At 47.4% G+C, this 18006-nt stretch overlaps 1 protein-coding gene across 1 annotated transcript in view; it reads right to left on the bottom strand.

The window, feature by feature from the left end:
- LOC144166021 (protein 5NUC-like) overlaps positions 1-18006 on the bottom strand; it is a 97365-nt gene that overhangs the window by 35983 nt on the left and 43376 nt on the right. The window contains exon 4 of the mRNA XM_077695690.1: positions 15856-16041. Within this exon, the coding sequence (XP_077551816.1) occupies positions 15856-16041 (186 nt within the window). The remainder of the gene's footprint in view (positions 1-15855; positions 16042-18006) is intronic.

Genomic DNA, 18006 nt, shown 5'->3' with positions numbered 1-18006 from the left:
AGTATGAATATGAACCAACTAGCCCAACAACATGCTTTTCTGCCACAATACCGACCACATCCATTGATACCACAGAGGAGGTTGCAATCACTTTGGCCATCAGCAATGCACCTTCGTCGGACATCACATGGCTGACCGACTCCCAGTCCGCTTGCCGCCGCTAGGCCACGGGACGCATCACTCGCATCACCTCCAACATCCTAGCACGCCGACCATCACTCCCAACGACTCGTATAGTGTGATCCTTGGCCACACATCTCTTCCTGGGAACGAAGTGGCACACGCCACCGCCCGCGAACTCACTTACCGGGCATTCCCAGAAGAGACCAACGACGTACCGGCCCACGAAGACCTAACTCTCCACCGCCTGCCCCAACGTACTCCGACATCTTGGCCCACTGCCGGAACTCCCAATGACTCTATCCCCCCCCCCCCCTCCCTCACAACCACCGACGCCCGCATTTGGCGCCGCCTACAAACCCAGACGTACCACAATAACACTCGGCTTCACTATGTCTCCCCCACCCTCTACTCATTCAACTATCCATACTGCAACTCTCCCAACACAATCAGCCACCTAGTTTGGACATGTCCGTCCAATCCCCCCTCCACACCCCTCTCTCGCCCTCTCCTGAGCATTGGGAGCGCGCGCTGCTCTGCAGCCTGCTCGAAGAACAAGAAGCCCTGATTCTCCGGGCGAAGACTGCAGCCACAGCCCGCGGCCTACCGGAATAGGATGGCCACTCAGTGCTCCACTTTTTAACCCAACTCCCTTCTCCTCTTTTTTTAATAAACGTTTTCAACAACAACAACAACATCAACGTACCATCAACTTCGTACCCGCTCGCGCACTTTCTCCCCTCCAGACAATTGAACATTGTCACGCTCTATGTAACAACAGGGGAAATGAATGAGCACGTGGTCTGTTGCTGCGGGAAGCGCGAGCGTAGTGCAAGCTGACCAAACGAAACGTCATTCTTGGCAGCTTGCAGGGGATATAAAATGACTTTGCCCTTCCCTAGCTGCCACTTTAGTGGAGCAATCAGGCTGCAGGAGTGCTCCACTGCGCAACAGCGAAAGCCCACACCCGATGTGTGCAACCTTTTTCCATTTCATAATATGTTTAAAAGGTCCGACACCTGCAAATCGTTAATACTTAACAAGTGTGACCACAGGAACTGATCAGTGCCTAAGCCGTTTGCTGCTGACCACAAGTGGCCCCGAGCTCCCTTCCCCACGACCGTTTTTCTGAAGTATATGGAAATCAAGAACGTCGGTGTGTCGAGATTTTGATCCACGTTTAATATCACCAGCTCGTTAAAATTAGTCTGCTGGCCTGCAACATAGGCTGCGCCTCGGAGCAGAGATATAGCACGGGGCATCAAATGCGCCAGTTTTTTAGGGGCGAAGCTCCTTAAGTCATGGGTCTGTCCATCCCTTGTGTCTCGTGGTACGTGACCGCCGCATGCTTTCGGAGATGTCGCAAAGTGGGCCGCGTTGCACGCGCAAGAACCGGCTGCAACCGGCAGCGCAAACTCGGCACGCGCAAAACGGAGGCGCGAGCGCACGTGCACTGCGAGGGGGAGATCACGCAAGAGATCACGCCACGAACGCAGGCAGTCGTTCTCGGAGATCGAACGAGACGCAAGGACCTTTGCTCGTTTCCTCTCGTCTTGTTCGGGCACAAGTTCGCCCTAAATAAAAGTTCTTTTTTTACCGTTGTGTCCCATCCTACGTGACAAATTGTGGTGGAGGTGCGGGGTAGTCCTCGATGGCGCGGGGTCTTTCACCAGGTCTGGGCCTGGAAGCATTGACTCCGAAAATAAAAGTTGATTTGTACAATGTACGCACACAGTCTTACGTCTTTCTTAATGATGTAATGGGCGAACTTTCACAGAAGAGTTACGGTTACCGATGATCTCCCCCTCTCGAGCTTCGCCCCACTTATCATCATTAATTCCGTGGATATGGCGTGATTTTTTTTAAAGATATGTTTACGCGGAAAACAAAAAGAAAAGGCGAATCACGTTGTTTTAAAATATTACGCAAAACGTAAGTGAAACCGATAAGTAAAAAAAGCACCAGAACGTGGATATTGCTCTATACTTATCGTTGCCCTGCCTTTCACAACCAAATGTGTCATCAATGCGAAGGAAGTGAGTTCCGTGGTCAGTTTTTGAGGACAGTACAGTGGACAAGTTCCGTTTTTTACAGATACAAATAACAACAGATATGTCAGGGAAAACTGTTAAGGTGCGCACTTAATCCCTTGGCAAGAAACTGCAGCCCTCGACCTTGTCTTGGAAGCAGAAACAGTAATAAAGCTGATGACACGTGCAGAGAGGCAGGCCGGTACCTCACACTGCCCCATTCGCCCAGCGATTATCTTTTCTGCTTCTTCTGCAGTTTTGCCTCTTCCAGATCTGCTTTTTTTTCGAAGGTGCACTTGTACTGACTGCCCAACTCCTCGCATTACTTCTACTGCTACTCGTTCCGGAGGAGAGTACAGCTGTGGACGAATTAAAGAGCGTCTACCCAAAAAAGTCCCATCTCATGCTCCGCGCGTCAACTTTCCCTTTCATTGTGTAACAGCATAATCTGTTATAAGATTCCGCAATGTAGCACATGGAACGATGGCCGGAGGTCAGGCGGTACGATGACATACTGATTGTAATGCACACATCCGGTATAGCCATCGCCAAAGGAATTGCAGTGGTCAGAGCAATAATGCAGTGACTCAGCGTAAACTAAAACTTACTTTTAACAAAAGTGTGGCTAACACATTCGGTAAGGTGACAGCTAACAAATTATTCAGGGTGACCAAATAATCAAATTCATTGGTAGTATTTATGTTCCTGTTGTAGGATTTTTATGTATTGTTACAAATATGAAAAATGTGCGCCATTGGTATTAAGCGCTGGTATTTGAACGCGCCAGTACGCAGGCCTAAATTTATGGCTTCAAGGTTAGCGTGATGGGCGATTCCATAGCGACGATTGCGATTTCAACAAAAAGTTAAGGGCAGAAAATATATCCCATTGTCATATCTCTTGACGGTGGCTTTATGAATAGTCGCTAGGACAACATAAAGTCTGGGCGAGAAAGTAAGCGGTAAATCGTCGCCACTTCATCTGTTTTTCGAACATCTCGTAATTGTTTAAAGTTTGCTTTGCAATTGCGCCCCTGCCCTTGAGGAACAGCAGCATTTTGAATTTTTATTTGTATCTTGATTTGACTGTCGTTTTAAACTACTAAATGTTTTTTTTTTTTCTAATTTCAGTGATAATTCAACTCATCGAACCGATTCGCGAACCGGTTCAAGCTCCCGAACCGGTTCATGAAGCGGTTCGGTACGCGACTTTGTTGAACCGGAACTGATCCGGAACGAAATGATTTCGCCTGAACCAGAACCGTAACAGAACCGGTATTTTTTTCGGTTCGACACAAATTGGCTTTCGTTATGGCTGCGTGCAAGAAGGGGCATAACCTCAGTGTGCACTGTTTGTTCACATGCAAATGCAATGAGAAGGTTTCTCCTACTCCACCACGAAACGGCGCAGACAACGTTGTCCAGAGTGCGCTAAGGCGGCTTTTGTGCCCCGAATCTCTATCGTAACCATCATTATAATACCATACTGACTCTCAACCAGAACAGCTATGACATGATTACAATGTTGAAGGTTTGATATACTCGCTAATGAACGCAATAAATAGGTACGTGCCGCTTTCTATTTTAACAAGAATCGAAACCGATGAATATGTCCAAGCAGCTTTTTATTGTTTTCCAGCCTTGCAGGCGTAGAGAAAAAATCCTGGCCTACCTGGGGGTGCATTGAATGAATTTAAGAAAATTACTTTTTCCCTCTTATCCTGGGCTGAGAGAGAGAGAGATAAAACATCTTTATTGTCCGGCAAAATTGACGCTGCCTAACGTCGTGTCAGTCGGTCCCTCGGCATCGGCTACCTACACGCACCCAGCCCCCGAGGGGACAGTGCTTTCGGCCGCTAACGCTCGAGAGCCTCCAACACTTGTTGGACGGCCCTGTATTGCACGTCGTAGTCCTTGCTTGAGAACACCACCCACTAAGCAGCTCAATTTTACTCTTAAATAAAGTTTTTTCCTCCTCCTCCTCCTAAGTGCAGTTTTACTATAACGCTTATATGAATATTGGAAAGATATGGCTTTGGGAAATGCGCCGAAATGTCCCTCCAGGGGCGCTATTCCAGAAGGCCCGAGTTTCGCCTACTCCCGAGTTTCCAGCTGCTTGGTTTAGAAAGTAGTGATAGTGAAGCATTCGATACACCTCGAGCAAAACCAGCGCAATCGCGCGCAGCACGCCTAGTATATTCAGCGCGCTGCATTGGGACCGCTTACGTTGATAAAGTACGGCTTGTGCTATCTTCTGCATGCAGCACCACCTGAAATCGATCTGCAATACTCATTCCCTAACATAGACTAGATAACCCCACTGCTACTTTGAAATCCCCAGCCTGACTGTTGGCCACCCCCGGCGCGGGGCGGTCCGTTTTTAGATGCGACGCATCTCTTTCAGTCGCCTTGTCCCTCCGGCATCGTCCGGCGTAGCCCGCATCCCTCGCCCATTCCCCTCGCCGTGCCAGCTGCGCGCAAGCGCCGCTCTCACCGCAGCGCCATCTGCGTGTTAGCGCTCGCCGGCGTTCGCTCCGTCGCCGTGCCAGCTGTGCGTGGGTCCGGGTTAGCGCGCAGTTTGCGCTCGGTTAACACATGCGCATGCGCTGTTATGCGCTGCTCTCTCTCTCATTCCGCTGCATATAAACGCGGTAACTGCGCCGCTCCGCTCAGTCGTTCCGCCGCCGCTCCGCCGATGACATCCTCCGATGACCACCGATGATTTAAATGGAGACTAACAGGCCTGCTATCGCGATGGTCGGCGCAACCGTAACAAGCACCGGCCACCCCGATAAAAATTTACACCATCTTCCCGCGAGGGGAACCAGGGGGTAGATGCGACGCATCGGGGGTGAACATGCTGCGTAAAATATCGACACACTGTTCAACAATGGACACGCTAACATAACGGAAACGCAACGGAAACCCCCGACGCGTCGCATCTACCCCATGGTTCCCCTCGCGGGAAGGTGGTGTAAATTTTTCTCGGTATTCTGCTCTTCCACTGAATTCTGTTTGCTACTTGGCTTGAGGGTAGTCCCAGTGCAGCTCTGCGCAAGCAAAAACCAAGTAATCAAAGGGGTCCACTGTATCGAACGGTACGCGCCCTGTTCCCGACCATCAAATATGGCTTTTGTTTATGGCTTGCTTGAGTGTGCACGGCGGGCGCTTATCAGAAATCGTCCGGTGTCACGAGCGTGTTTGAGCATTGGCGAGTGTGGTTTAGACGTTGAAGTTGTGTCATTTGTCATCGACTGTGTTTTCACGGTGTATGAGAGAGAGAGAGAGAGAGAGAGAGAGAGAGAGAGAGAGAGAGAGAGAGAGAGAGAGAGAGAGAGAGAGAGAGAGAGAGAGAGAGAGAAGCACTTTATTAAAGAAGACCTCTTAGCGAGGGAGGTGGCCGTCAGCCGGAGCTGTGCGGCGACCTTCGTAGCCCGGGCTATGATGGTCTTCTATCTCTCCGGGTCAGAGCAGCTCAGCGCTGCCTCCCAGAGCTCTGAGGAATTGATTTGAGGGAGGGGATCATATGGACAGGCCCACATGTGATGTTGCACCGTGGCCTTGTCTCCGCATAGTGGGCAAAAGGGAGAGGGATAAACTGAGGGGTGTATGTGATGGAGGAGGGCCCTGTTGGGAAGGGATTCGGTCTGTGCATGAAGAAGGCTCCCGTGGTCCTCTCCTATCGGCTGGTACAATAGCGAACTCCAGTTCAGACCGAACACCCCCGCGGCTGGGGTATCATTGGCTGACGGTGGCCTGGGGACTTCATTTTTGTTTTGTGCTAAGTTCTTGTCGCTGCTAGTGTGCATGAAATGACGACTTCGTGGCTACGACGCTACGCCCACACAAAGTGGACGCCATGGATGGGAATGGCTTCTGTCGCTACGCCGCGCCCACGAATGGGCTGGGTCCGTTTGACTGACATTAGACCTCGGAGGAAACTCGGGCATGGTTTTGCACGGCCGAGTTAAACTAGGGACGCCCGTGGCGGCCGCTGCTGCGGCGTGGTTTATGCTTATGGTCACCGTAGCAGGGATATTTCTACCCCGACAGAAGGAGAATATTTGAGCTCGTTTTTCGGTGCGTTGGTTGTGCAGTCATCGGGCAACAGAATCCCGTTTGCGACGACTTCGAGGGGGCTTTCATTCGATGACCGTCAAAAAGCAAGTGTTGTGTGCTCTGCGGTTTTACGCGACGGGCACCTTCCACGGAAGCGTTTGTGGCAACCGCACCATCGAACGCCACCAGTCGACAGTCAGTCGGTGTGTGCGCAATATGATCGCTGAAGACGCGTTTCTATGACCTCACCTTTGTTTCACATGGTTCGCCGGACATGGCTTCCGCCGGTTCTACCGCTCGTCTGTCCGTCTGCAGCCGGAGCGTGCGCTTCAGTTATCGTCTGCTCGCAAAACAGTCTCAAACGAGGCGTTGCGTGACTGTGCGTTTCGTCATCGTTAGCGCGGCAGACAGTTTTAGATGCAAAGCATCTCTTGCTCTCGGCTCCGTCGTACGTCGTCCGTCGTCCGTCCATTCACCGGCCCAAGAAGACACCGGCAACACTGTCGCTCCGGCATCTCATGGTCGGGGCTATGTCCCTGCCTTGTTGTGGCGCCGTCCACACCCCCACTGCGCATGCTCGACTCATCTCGGGTCGGCCCAGGAAGACACCGGTAACACTGTCGCTCCAGAAGCCATTAAAGGGCAAGACACCCCTGGGCGTTCAGCAAGCCGAGCATGCGCAGTGGGGGTGTGGACGGCGCAACAACGACAAGGGAGGGACATAGCCCCGTCGCATCTAATAAAATTACACCATCTTCCCGTAGGGAAACCCTGAGTAGTATGCGAAACAGCCATGGGCTCAACGCAATTTCCCATTTCGTAGTTCCGGCAAGTGAAAAGTGTGGTAGTTACCGTGGAAACCAAACTGCAAATATAACGGTAGCTACGTACCTCAACCTAACGGAAACGACGAACTGAAAACTAATGGGCACTTGAATTGACCCCATGACTGCTTTGCATACTACTCAGGGTTCCCCTGCGGGAAGATGGTGTAATTTTTTTTCTTGAGGCGTTGCGTTACTTGCGGGATAGCTTATACGTGTATACGTAAACAATCAACGGCGCGTGTCTATTGTCACGGGTGATCCCTGCAAATTTCCACGCGTTTTGTTCAGCGTCACAGTCATGTGGCAGGAATCAGGGCATGGAAAGCGAGCAAAAGAGAGAATTTAGAATTAAATTAACCACGTTGCGCCAGGGGGAAGGTAACTGAGAGTGGGAAGGGCGCGAAGGAATATAGGGGCCATGGGCTGCATGGGCTCCTGCGTAGGCCAGCAGCTTGGCCTCCAGTATAAATAGATGACAGGATATCAGAAAGGGGAGTGAGAGGATTGAACTTTATAAAAAAACGACTGTGGAGAGCTTCGTTGAGAAAGAGTGGTGAATAGCAAAAGGAAATAAAGCGAACAAATCTGAAAAGTTGTCGTGGCTATTCCTTCCTTCGTAGTACATGGCCACTTGTGGAATTAGCCCGAAATATAGAGTATTGAGAAGCTACTGTTCCCTCTTCGCAAAATTCATAACACCGTGAATTTGAAAACTAACAGTTGTAGAATAGTGCGTGCGCGTGACGCCTGAACGTGATGTCACGGAGTAGGACAGGTGCATACCACCTTCGCAGAACCCCGATTCTAGGGAGGCTGCGGCAGGTTCCAGTCTGCTTGCAAACCGGAACACGCAGAGACAAAGAAACGAAAGCACGAAAAAAAGATGCAAGTACAATGTACCCGAAAAAAAAGTTGGTAATACCTAACCCGTCTGCTTACGTAAAAGCAAGTATGCAGGCTTGAGTTCCCCAAAGAAATTTTGTATCGAAAAGCGGACGGTTTCGATCACGTAATACAAGCAGCAACTGTATTGAATGTGGTGCGCTTCCATCACCCGCTTTCTTCTTTTGCCAGTTGGTTGTAGTCACGTGATTGCACTTCAGTCACCGACGGTAGAAACGGCTCCTTAGGAAGAAAAATTTTAAACAAAAAGCTTATATGAACGCCTGGAATAAAAATAAATGATCCTTGTATTGAAATACAGATCAATAAAGTAAAAGTGACGTAAAATATAGTTGGATTTGCTTGCCCCCAGTAGCCACTGGTGGAACCTTGGAGCGAGAGAACGCACTGAAAGATGCGCCACGCCTTAGTTGCGCCTTCTTGGAGCGCACTGCCCTGGACAAGTTACTCCACCTCAGTAATCGGCAAATAGCATGACTCGCATTTTTAAAGCATTTTAACCCCACCTCGAAATATTACCATGAGCTTATTATTATTACCACAGCTCCGCTTTGCCCGAGTTTCGCTCAAACTCGAGCCTTCTGGAATAGCACCCCTGGTCTGTACAACATAGTGTTACTGTATTTCTATCGTACACGTGACTCATTTTACTTAAAGTCTTCACACTGTTTAGAAGCCTGGTATAAAACCAGCACGCGCCTATACACACAGTAGGTTATTTGGAACTCAACCTACATTTTTTGCGGCCCATAGTGCATGTCGGCATACTTTTGTGCCATGAAAAGATAAAGTGATGTGATACAATACTATTGAGCGTTCGGCAAGATTGCAAAAACGTTTTACCTTGCATACGATTACCGGGAATCGTAGTGCCTTCTGCCAAAGCCGACAGCCCCGAAGGCCTGAAATTTGTTTTGGTCTTGGATTTTCGCTGTTTTCGGGTATTAGCAGCTGGATGTTCCCTTTGTTCGAAAGACTGCTGAATAGAGAAGCTGACGCCTAGCTCCTACTCTTCGCGCTCCGCACAGGACCAACTTCGCAAGGAATGGGGCGACGCCGGAAATATTTCTTCCGGAGCGGTATCTAAAACTATACTTTAAATCACGCGTTTAGCTAGTGTATGCGTTTTTGAAGTCTATTATTAGGATAATGAGTACGCACATGCAAAATCTGGCGCGGACAAGCATCAAACATGAGCCGAGCGCAATGAAACAGCAGGGAGACAGAGCTCGAGCGAAGCAGACAACAAATGCCATAAACGTCACGGAGACGCACTTCGCAGCGCCGCCCGTTGTCGCGCTCACCGCCACCGCCATGCCTGCTTTTGCTGTTCCAGGCGTGGTGTATACCTTCAAAATGGGCGATGCCTGTGGTGTTCACACCACAAGCATCGCCCATTGCGTGAGCCTTATAGCTCGCAAGATGCTGTAAAGCGCGGTTGTACGCGCTAGCCAATACACCACTAGGAGTGTATGCAGCTCTGTGAGTATGTAATACTGTGCAAGTTTGGTACTCGCACGAAATGAAAAAACAATGTTACGGGAGATGTGTAAGACTTATGATGTGAAGGCGAAAGGCTCTAGTTGCCCTTCTGTTGATCTTCTGTTGAACTTTCGGTCTAACCTTGGGGTAGAGCTTTACACCAGCCCTTTCTGGTAAAGCTCGTTCCTCTCTCTCGCCATCGCTAGAAGCCTCCCGTTCTCCCCCGTCGACAACTTGGCCTCTCAGGGCGGCTGGTATTGACGTGATGCAGTGGTGTGCCCTCCTCTAGCGTTGCTGTTTCCCATTTCCGGCGCGCTCTTGTCATCTGGGCCAGTACAGTAAAGCCCGCTTATATCGAACAGCGCGAGAATTTTAAAATAGTTCGATATAGCAAAAATTCGATATAGAAAGCAAAAAAAACGTTATATGAGAGCAATCTTGCCGACGGAGTCACGAGCTAGCGCTGAGCTCTTACCACCCTGCAGTTCACTATTGATACGACACTTTCTGGGTAAGAAAACATTAATTTATTGGGGCGGAAGAACTGCGTGAGTGTAGCCTGCTTCTTGGAGCACAACGCGTTGCTGGTGACTGCTTGCTCCATGGTATCTGAACAGTCGACAAGCACAAGACCGCTGCCCTCAATGGCACTGCAGTATCGCCGTAGCAGGGCCACCGCAGCGACGGCTTCGCTCGTGCTCGGAAGCGGTACGGAGTCCTCGGCGTCTTCGACAGAGCGGAGACAAGCATGGATACAAGCGAGTAACGGCGAACCCGGCGAGCCGAGCAAGTGCGCGCAGCGAGTGGCGCGGACTCGAAGTTCGGTGACACAAAATCCTCCCTGTTCTGTGGTGACACCACAGCCCGCAGCGCCCAATGTGGCGCTTTCGGCTCCAAAGGCATAAACAACGGCATGCATGCGTGGTGCTGGTCCACTCTGCCACGGCCGGTTTGGACGCGCCCGAGCTCGCTGGGGAGTCGCAAGCGAGACCCACGCCACCGCAGCACGCCGATGTATTGCGGGAAAGCCTGCCGCACGCCTAGGCAGCACGCTTAATCAGCTACATAAATATGCAGGGAGGCAGAAAGCCAGATAAGTGGGTGGAAATTCAAAAGCAACTTGAACGGGAAGGAATAGACGTGTACGCTTTAGCCGAGACTCACCTCCGGGACCTAGAAGCCCCACCTATCATAGACAATTATGTCTGGGAAAGTTGCAACAGGACCACAGGAATGAAGAAAGGGGGAGGTGTCGGTATGCTCATTAAACAAGGGACCGACTGGCAGAGAGTGCATGAAAGTTGTAAAGAGCATCTATGGGTTAGAGGCACCATAGAGGGGAAAAATACATGGTTAGGAGTGGTGTATCTGTGGACCGGAAGTAGTGCTAGGGAGGAAAATGAGGAAATGGTAAACTGTGTAAGAAGAGATATTAACGAGTTCAAAGATTCGGGCGAAATAATCATAGTTGGAGATATGAATGCCCATATAGAAGGTTTGGATGGATACACAGACCACAACGGTTCTCTAGTGATAGATCTATGCCAGGAAAACCGGCTTGCAACAGTAAACACGGAAAGCAAGTGTGACGGACAAATAACGTGGGAAAGCGGTAACAGACAGTCCAGCATAGACTACAGTTTAGTATCCGAGACAGTATACGGAAGGCTGCGGGAAATGAGGATAGATGAAAATGGAACAGACAGCTTAGGAAGCGACCACAAGCGGTTTAGCTTGCACTCTGGAGGCGCAACCCGGACAAATGCGGAAATAGGTACAATAAGAGTAAATAATTTGAATAATGAGCAGTTAAAGATCATCGCTGATAGAATGGAAGATGAAATCAATAAATACCCAGGCAAAAATTGGGATTACGACGAAATGATTGCGTTCATAAAGGGTAAGATGAATGAAGCAAAGGAACGAAACCGATGGAAAGGGAAGAGAAAGCCGAGAAGCTGGTGGAATAAGGAAATAAAAGAGGCTATTGACCAGCGAAGAAAGGCGTCGAGAGAACATAGAGAAGCAAAAAGAACTGATATGGAACCGGAGGTAGTGAAGGAAAAGTGGGATGTCTACCGTGGGAAAAAACTAGAAGTGCAGAAAATGGTGCAAGCAAAGATAAAGCAGAAAAGCGAACAATGGATGGCAGAAATACGGAAGAAGGACAAAAGCGCATCCAAGAAGTTTTGGAACCATGTAAAATTACTAAGCTCAAAAAAAGATAACCATCAAAAATTTCTGATTGATGAAGAGGGGGAACATTTAGAAGGAGAGCACGCGTTGGCGCATATTCATCGAGTGATTAGTGAGAAGTTTAGGACAATAGTGGTAGGGAAACCTGCACTGATAACATCAGCGCCACAAAAGACTGCGGAAAGGGAAATAAGTTTGGGCAACCTTGATTGGAAAAAAGCAGAGCAAAAGGTTTCCCCCCAAACAGCAGTGGGCCCGGACGGAATACCAATGCAACTGATAAACCTACTTGGACCTAAAAGTAAGGAATCGTTTATGAGGGCAATAGATAAGGTGATAGAAAACAAACAAATACCAGAGGACTGGTTAGAAAGTAGAATGAATTTAATATATAAAGGCAGAGGAGACAAAGCCAGTATTGATTCATACAGACCACTCACAGTTACGTCAGTGGTGTATAGATTCGTAATGCAGGCGATAAAATCATAAATTCAAGCATGGATCAGAAGTTCAAGAAAATGAAATACTTGGGGAACTGCATAATGGATTTAGACAAGACAGGCGACTGGATGACAATCTGTTCGTGATAACGCAATGCATTGAAATTGCGAAAGCACAGAATAGACCACTATGGATTACGTTCTTGGACATTAAAGGGGCATATGACAACGTAAACAGAGAACGGCTGTGGAGAATGCTAAAACTCCAGGGATTAGATGACGAGTTAGTACAGTTCCTTATAGCAATCTATAAAGACAATAGAGTTCACCTTACTTGGGAAGGACAGAAATGCGCCCAGCAGGTCAACATCCATCGGGGACTGAAACAGGGATGCCTATTGAGCCCAATACTGTTCATGTTTTACATGGCAGGGTTAGAAAAGAAACTGGAAGAAAGTCAAGTAGGGTTTAGCCTAACCCATATGCTGCAAGGCGAAGTGGTACAACAGCATATTCCGGGAATGTTATACGCAGACGACATTGTTTTTTTAGCTGATAACCAAACCGATATACAGCGGCTAATAAATATTTGCGGCCAGGAAGCCACTGACCTCGGGTTAAATTTCAGTGCAAAAAAAATCAGGAATAATGGTTTTCAATGACGCTACCACCGACGTAGTGTCTATCCAGCAAGGTGAATTACCTAGAGTGAAGGAATATAAATATTTGGGAGTGTGGATAAACGAAGGAGATAACTACTTAAGTACTCACGAGGAGCAACTTAAGGTTAAGGGAAAGCGAAACGCATCTATAATGAAGCATAGAGCTCTGTGGGGGTATAACAAATATGAAGTAGTAAGAGGAATGTGGAAAGGAGTAATGGTTCCCGGTCTCACGTTTGCGAATGCTGTACTCTGCTTAAAATTAGACGTTCTATCAGGCCTTGAAGTAAACCAGAGAACGGTAGGACGTTTGGCCTTAGGCGCGCATGGAAAAACAACTAACGAAGCAGTTCAGGGAGATATGGGCTGGGCGTCGTTTGAAGTTGAAGAAGCTCAGGGTAAAATATGCTTTGAGATGAGGTTGAGGGCAATGGATCAACGAAGGTGGGCAGCTAAGGTTTTTAGGTACCTATACTTGAAAAGCGTGGACACGCAGTGGTTAAGAAAGACTAGAAGGCTAACGATGAAATACAGAAAGAACAGTGGGGAATCCAAAACAGCCAAGGTAACCAAAAAAGAGGCAAGGCAGATTGAAACGAATAAATGGAGGGAAAAAATGGAAGCTAAAACGTCATTAGAGATGTACAGGGCTGAGAAGATGAACATCAGAAAGGAAAATTTCTACGATAATTCCCAGGGCAGTGCTTTGCTTTTTGAGGCTAGAGCAGGTTGCCTGCGAACGAAGAGTTTTGTGGGGAAGTATTCACAAAATGATGGGGTATGTGTGGTCTGTGGAAAAGAAACAGAAACTATGCGGCACAGAGTGTTAGAATGTGAGGGTATCCATCCAAATCTACATGAAGGGAATATTGGGCTTCCAGAAGCCCTAGGATTTAAGGGTATCACAGAGGAAGTTAACTTCAAGGCTGTCGAGGGGACGAAAAGAAGATTAGAATGCTGGGGGACGAAAAGCAGAGAGGGGAATATTGCCTAGGACAGTTACCACCTGTAACAGGGAAAAGAAAGTATTTCGGGCCTAATCAGCGTTAGTGCCTGCCCTAAGCAGCGCTAGTATTAAACCAAGAGTGTAAAACATCGTTATATTAGTCCTTTCTGGTAAGATGACATGTCATCACCCCGCTTCAAAGGGGAAACCAATAGGAATAATAATAATAATAATAATCATCATCATCAGAGCGAAAAATTCCGCGCGGGAGAGTTCGATATATCCATTGTGAGCAAAATCGCGTTCAATATAAAAAGTTTTAAATGCATATAATTTTTACCAGAATTATACAAGGGTTTGATATAGGCGATAATTCGATGTATCCGTGTTCGATATAAGCGGGCTTTACTGTATGTGCACCTTACAACGACTTTGCGTACCCCACGCGCTCCACAAACATTGAAATATTAGGATTTCACCTTTGAAATCCCGAGGTAAGCATTGGCCAATACACATCTGTAAGTATGTGCTACTTTTGGGGGGCTACTACTTGCACGCCCCTCAGTAGAAGGACTTGCAATTTTATGCGTGAGCGTATATGCCTTAGACGTGAAGATTCGCGTAGCGGTTATGTGAAGCTCGCCGATAACAGTTGGCGCAGCGCAAGGAATAAGGTCAATGGTGCAACTTGTACAGCGGATTAATGCTCGCAATTGTGCTGTCTTTAAGGGTGCTAAAAAATTAAAAGGTAATTCGACAAACAATAAAATACACAATTAATAAACTATTAGAATTGGTTAGATAAACAATGACGGCACAAATTTAAAAAAAATAACTCCCGCCAAATAAAGGTTCACTTCGGGAGCGACTCTCTCATTTTTTTTCTACAACTCGAAGGTGGAAGCGCTCACAAAACAGGGACGAAAGTAGAAAGAACAAAGACAACACGGCGCTACTTTCGTCCCTGTTCTTTCTACTTTCGTCCCTGTTTTGTGAGCGCTTCCACCTTCGAGATGAACAGCTACCAACTAGCCCAATTGTCCATTTTTCTACAACCCAGGCGGTATACTGGATATGCGATTTTACCCTGCGTTATGGTTTACTCACCGAAATATACAGCTTTACTTACCATAATGGTTACCCAGCACAATATGCAACTTTGCCTAGCACACGCATGCTGTGATATCACTCTATGTGCCTAATGTCGCTTGTGTTAGTCGCGTGCGTAAAGAACTACACTTTCCGAATGCTTTCGGCGGGAGGGAGATTTTTTTCCTTGTCTAGCGCAGTCAGAGTATGGCGGCTTTTCCGTAAATATACTTTTATGTATCTAGGGGGTTACTTAGGTCACTTTTAAATAACTTTTTTACTGTTGAAATAGTACGTCTTTTCTGTCTCGATTATCATAACCAGGACAAGAATGTCCACAGTTGTGAGACACAACTTCATACGTGTCTTTGGTGGTATCTTAGGCTGAATATATCGAACAGCGTTTTAACATTGGTAAAAAAAACTGCATTACTGGGAGGAAGTTCGACTGATGTGCATCATGTAATGACTTACCGAAGCCCAATGCCACGCCTACATGATGGTCGCACTTAGATTAAAATTATCAAATCTTTTGACGTGTCTCTGTGGCATTGGCCACCAAGTCTAAAGTATCGGGAATCAAACAATCGTAGCATCCAAACGAGTTGTTCATTTTGAACATACACGATCGAACGTAATTTGCAAGCTGGATGGTCACGTTAAAAATACGTTATTGTTGCATGTCTGGCACGTCAATACTCAGTATATCGAGGTATTTAAGTGGATAACCATATTTATGTAGGCAGGCCTGATATGCCTATTGAAAAAGGAAGGCTCATTTCCAGCCGCTTTGGTGGTGGTGGTGGTCGTAACATTTTTATTCTCAGGTAGACAAAAAGCAGCGGGGGACCAGTGGAAACAGCCTATGCTGTTTCGTATGCTTTTATCTTGTATGCTTTTATCTTGTACCGTATGCTTTTATAATCTAAAATTGTATTCTTTCATCTTGTCTTAGCCGACCAAGTCCTCGCTTCGCTTTTATGCTGTCTTGTTTACTCCCGCAACTTAGTTTTCACTTTCTCGCCACTCATTCTCAAGTACTCGGTTAAAGTAACAATGTTAAACAGTAGAAAATGCTCATGAAGAGGCAACATGCGCTTACCGGTGTACAAAAACGTATTTGTGTGGCCTCCGACGACAAGGTCTACATGAGGTACTTCCTTCGCAATTTTTATGTCACGGGAGTAGCCACAGTGCGTCACTGCGATGACTACTTTCACACCGTTTGTATGAAGTTTCTGTGCCTCCTTCCTGATACTTTCAAGGTCATCGTCGAAAGTAACATTTCCTGAAAAAGCAAAGGTTGCAGCATTTTAAACTAACAAAGCGTGGAGTCGAAACTGTCCTTTTCCCGCTTATATTAGGGGATTGCGTGCAGTATAGAAACAGTGAACAGGCGTATAGGTTAAGGTTTGACCTTTAAATCATAGCGACGCCCACTGAATGAGAAACCATTTATTGATATTTTTCCGCGTCAACATATCCCGTATGGAAGCCATTCAAAAAGCAAAAACTATTCGCGATTACAAGAAGGCAAACTTCACAGCGATTAACGAGCTGTGTTAATTCCTCCACTGTTTCTTAGAATGTTTCGATCAGCGTAGTGTATAAACTAACTGGGACATGTTTCTTTCGAGTGACGGTTCACGATTTATCTAACCGACATATTTCTGTGAGCACAGTTATTGCTAACTACAACGCCCCATTGTACACTGTACACATAAGGCGTCTTTCTAAAAAGAAGAAGCGCTTATATAAATCAGCGAAAAAACCTGTGTATGTTAATCGATGGACTGCCTAAAAATCGCCTTCTAATCAGTATATAGCAGCAATAAAAAGGCCCAAAGCACAGGAACCAAGGAGACCGATATATATGATGCCCGGGAAGGCAAAGTGGATGACTGCAAGGAGATTCTTCGAGTCCTGTTTGCTGCCCTACGGTCCCACGTTGCAACTATGCCTCCCAGCTCAAGAAAGACTGTGCTTGAAGCCATACTCGCCCTAGAATTTGTTATATTAAGTAGCTCACAGCACTCTTCGATAAAGCAAAATGACTTCTGAGAACAAAACCCGCTCTTCAAAAGTGCCCTTGATTTTACAGCGGAACTGTACCGGCCAATATAACCATTTATCGGATCTAAAGTTGTGTTTGAAAAAATCCCCTATACCGATATTGGCTTTGTCAGAAGCAGGATTACCCACGAAAATGTCGCTATCCGGCTACGTGGGTCATAAGAACGCTTGTATTCCAACTTTTCCAGGAGGGAGTGCTGCTTTATACGTTCGCGCGGAATCCCCCAAGTATCTTTGTCTGTGAGCGACCTGTGCATTGAAACCATTGATATTGGGGCTGTGAGAATCCAGATGGGCACCCGGAAACTCACTGTCGCATCTGTGTACGTGCCCCACGATCACACATGACTATGAGGTATTTCTTGGAAAAGTTCTGTGCCCGTTGTCCAGCACCGCGAATTATTTGCGGTGTCTTGAATGCGCACCATCCGCTCTGGGGTGACAAGAAAACAGATTTACGAGGGAAGCACCTAATTGAAGTTGTCTACCGGCTGGAGTTGTGTATTGCAAACAAGGGTCACACACCTTCTTCCGGCCTCCTTTTTCTACAAGCGCCATAGGTTTATCACTGCTTACTAGTGATATGCACATAACCTGGGACACTGCTCCAGATCGGATGGGCAGCGATCATTTCCCTGTTTTTATTGTTGCGGCCGGTTTTCAACAATGTGAGCGAAGGATCGGAAGTGTGGTCAACTAGGACCGGTATAGAGAGGAAGTGAGCATTCTGATGGCGATATCTTCGACGCCATGATCGCTGGAAAGACAGCAGCAACTACTATGCTCAAGTTACCGGCCCACTTCTCACCACCGGACCTCAAGCTTAGAAACTTGTGTGTGGCACGGCGAGAGAGAGAGAGAGAGAGAGAGAGAGAGAGAGAGAGAGAGAGAGAGAGAGAGAGAGAGAGAGAGAGAGAGAGAGAGAAAACTTTATTAAAGAAAAAAAAAAGAGGCAAGTGGTCGGTTTCCTCAGTCCAAGACCCCGTTGGAGCGTCCAGCCGTCTCAGCCCGGTGAATCAGCCGAAGGTGTTCTTCGGCGCTCGAGCTGGCCAGTTCTCGGACTGAACGTCAGTTAACACGACACAAAGAAGACGTATCCCTTAAGAATTGTTTTAACATGTCGAATTCGGTGATTCTGCGTTGCACAAAGAAATTATGGAGACCGCAGTGGGTTGCGTTC

The sequence above is a fragment of the Haemaphysalis longicornis genome, unplaced genomic scaffold, assembly GCF_048455015.1.
Source record: "Haemaphysalis longicornis isolate Haplotype H1 unplaced genomic scaffold, Haemaphysalis longicornis Haplotype H1 scaffold_156, whole genome shotgun sequence".
In the NCBI taxonomy this organism is placed as follows: domain Eukaryota; kingdom Metazoa; phylum Arthropoda; class Arachnida; order Ixodida; family Ixodidae; genus Haemaphysalis; species Haemaphysalis longicornis.
The sequence above is the reverse complement of the archived record's forward strand: the minus strand, read 5'-3'. Positions and strand labels throughout refer to the sequence as shown.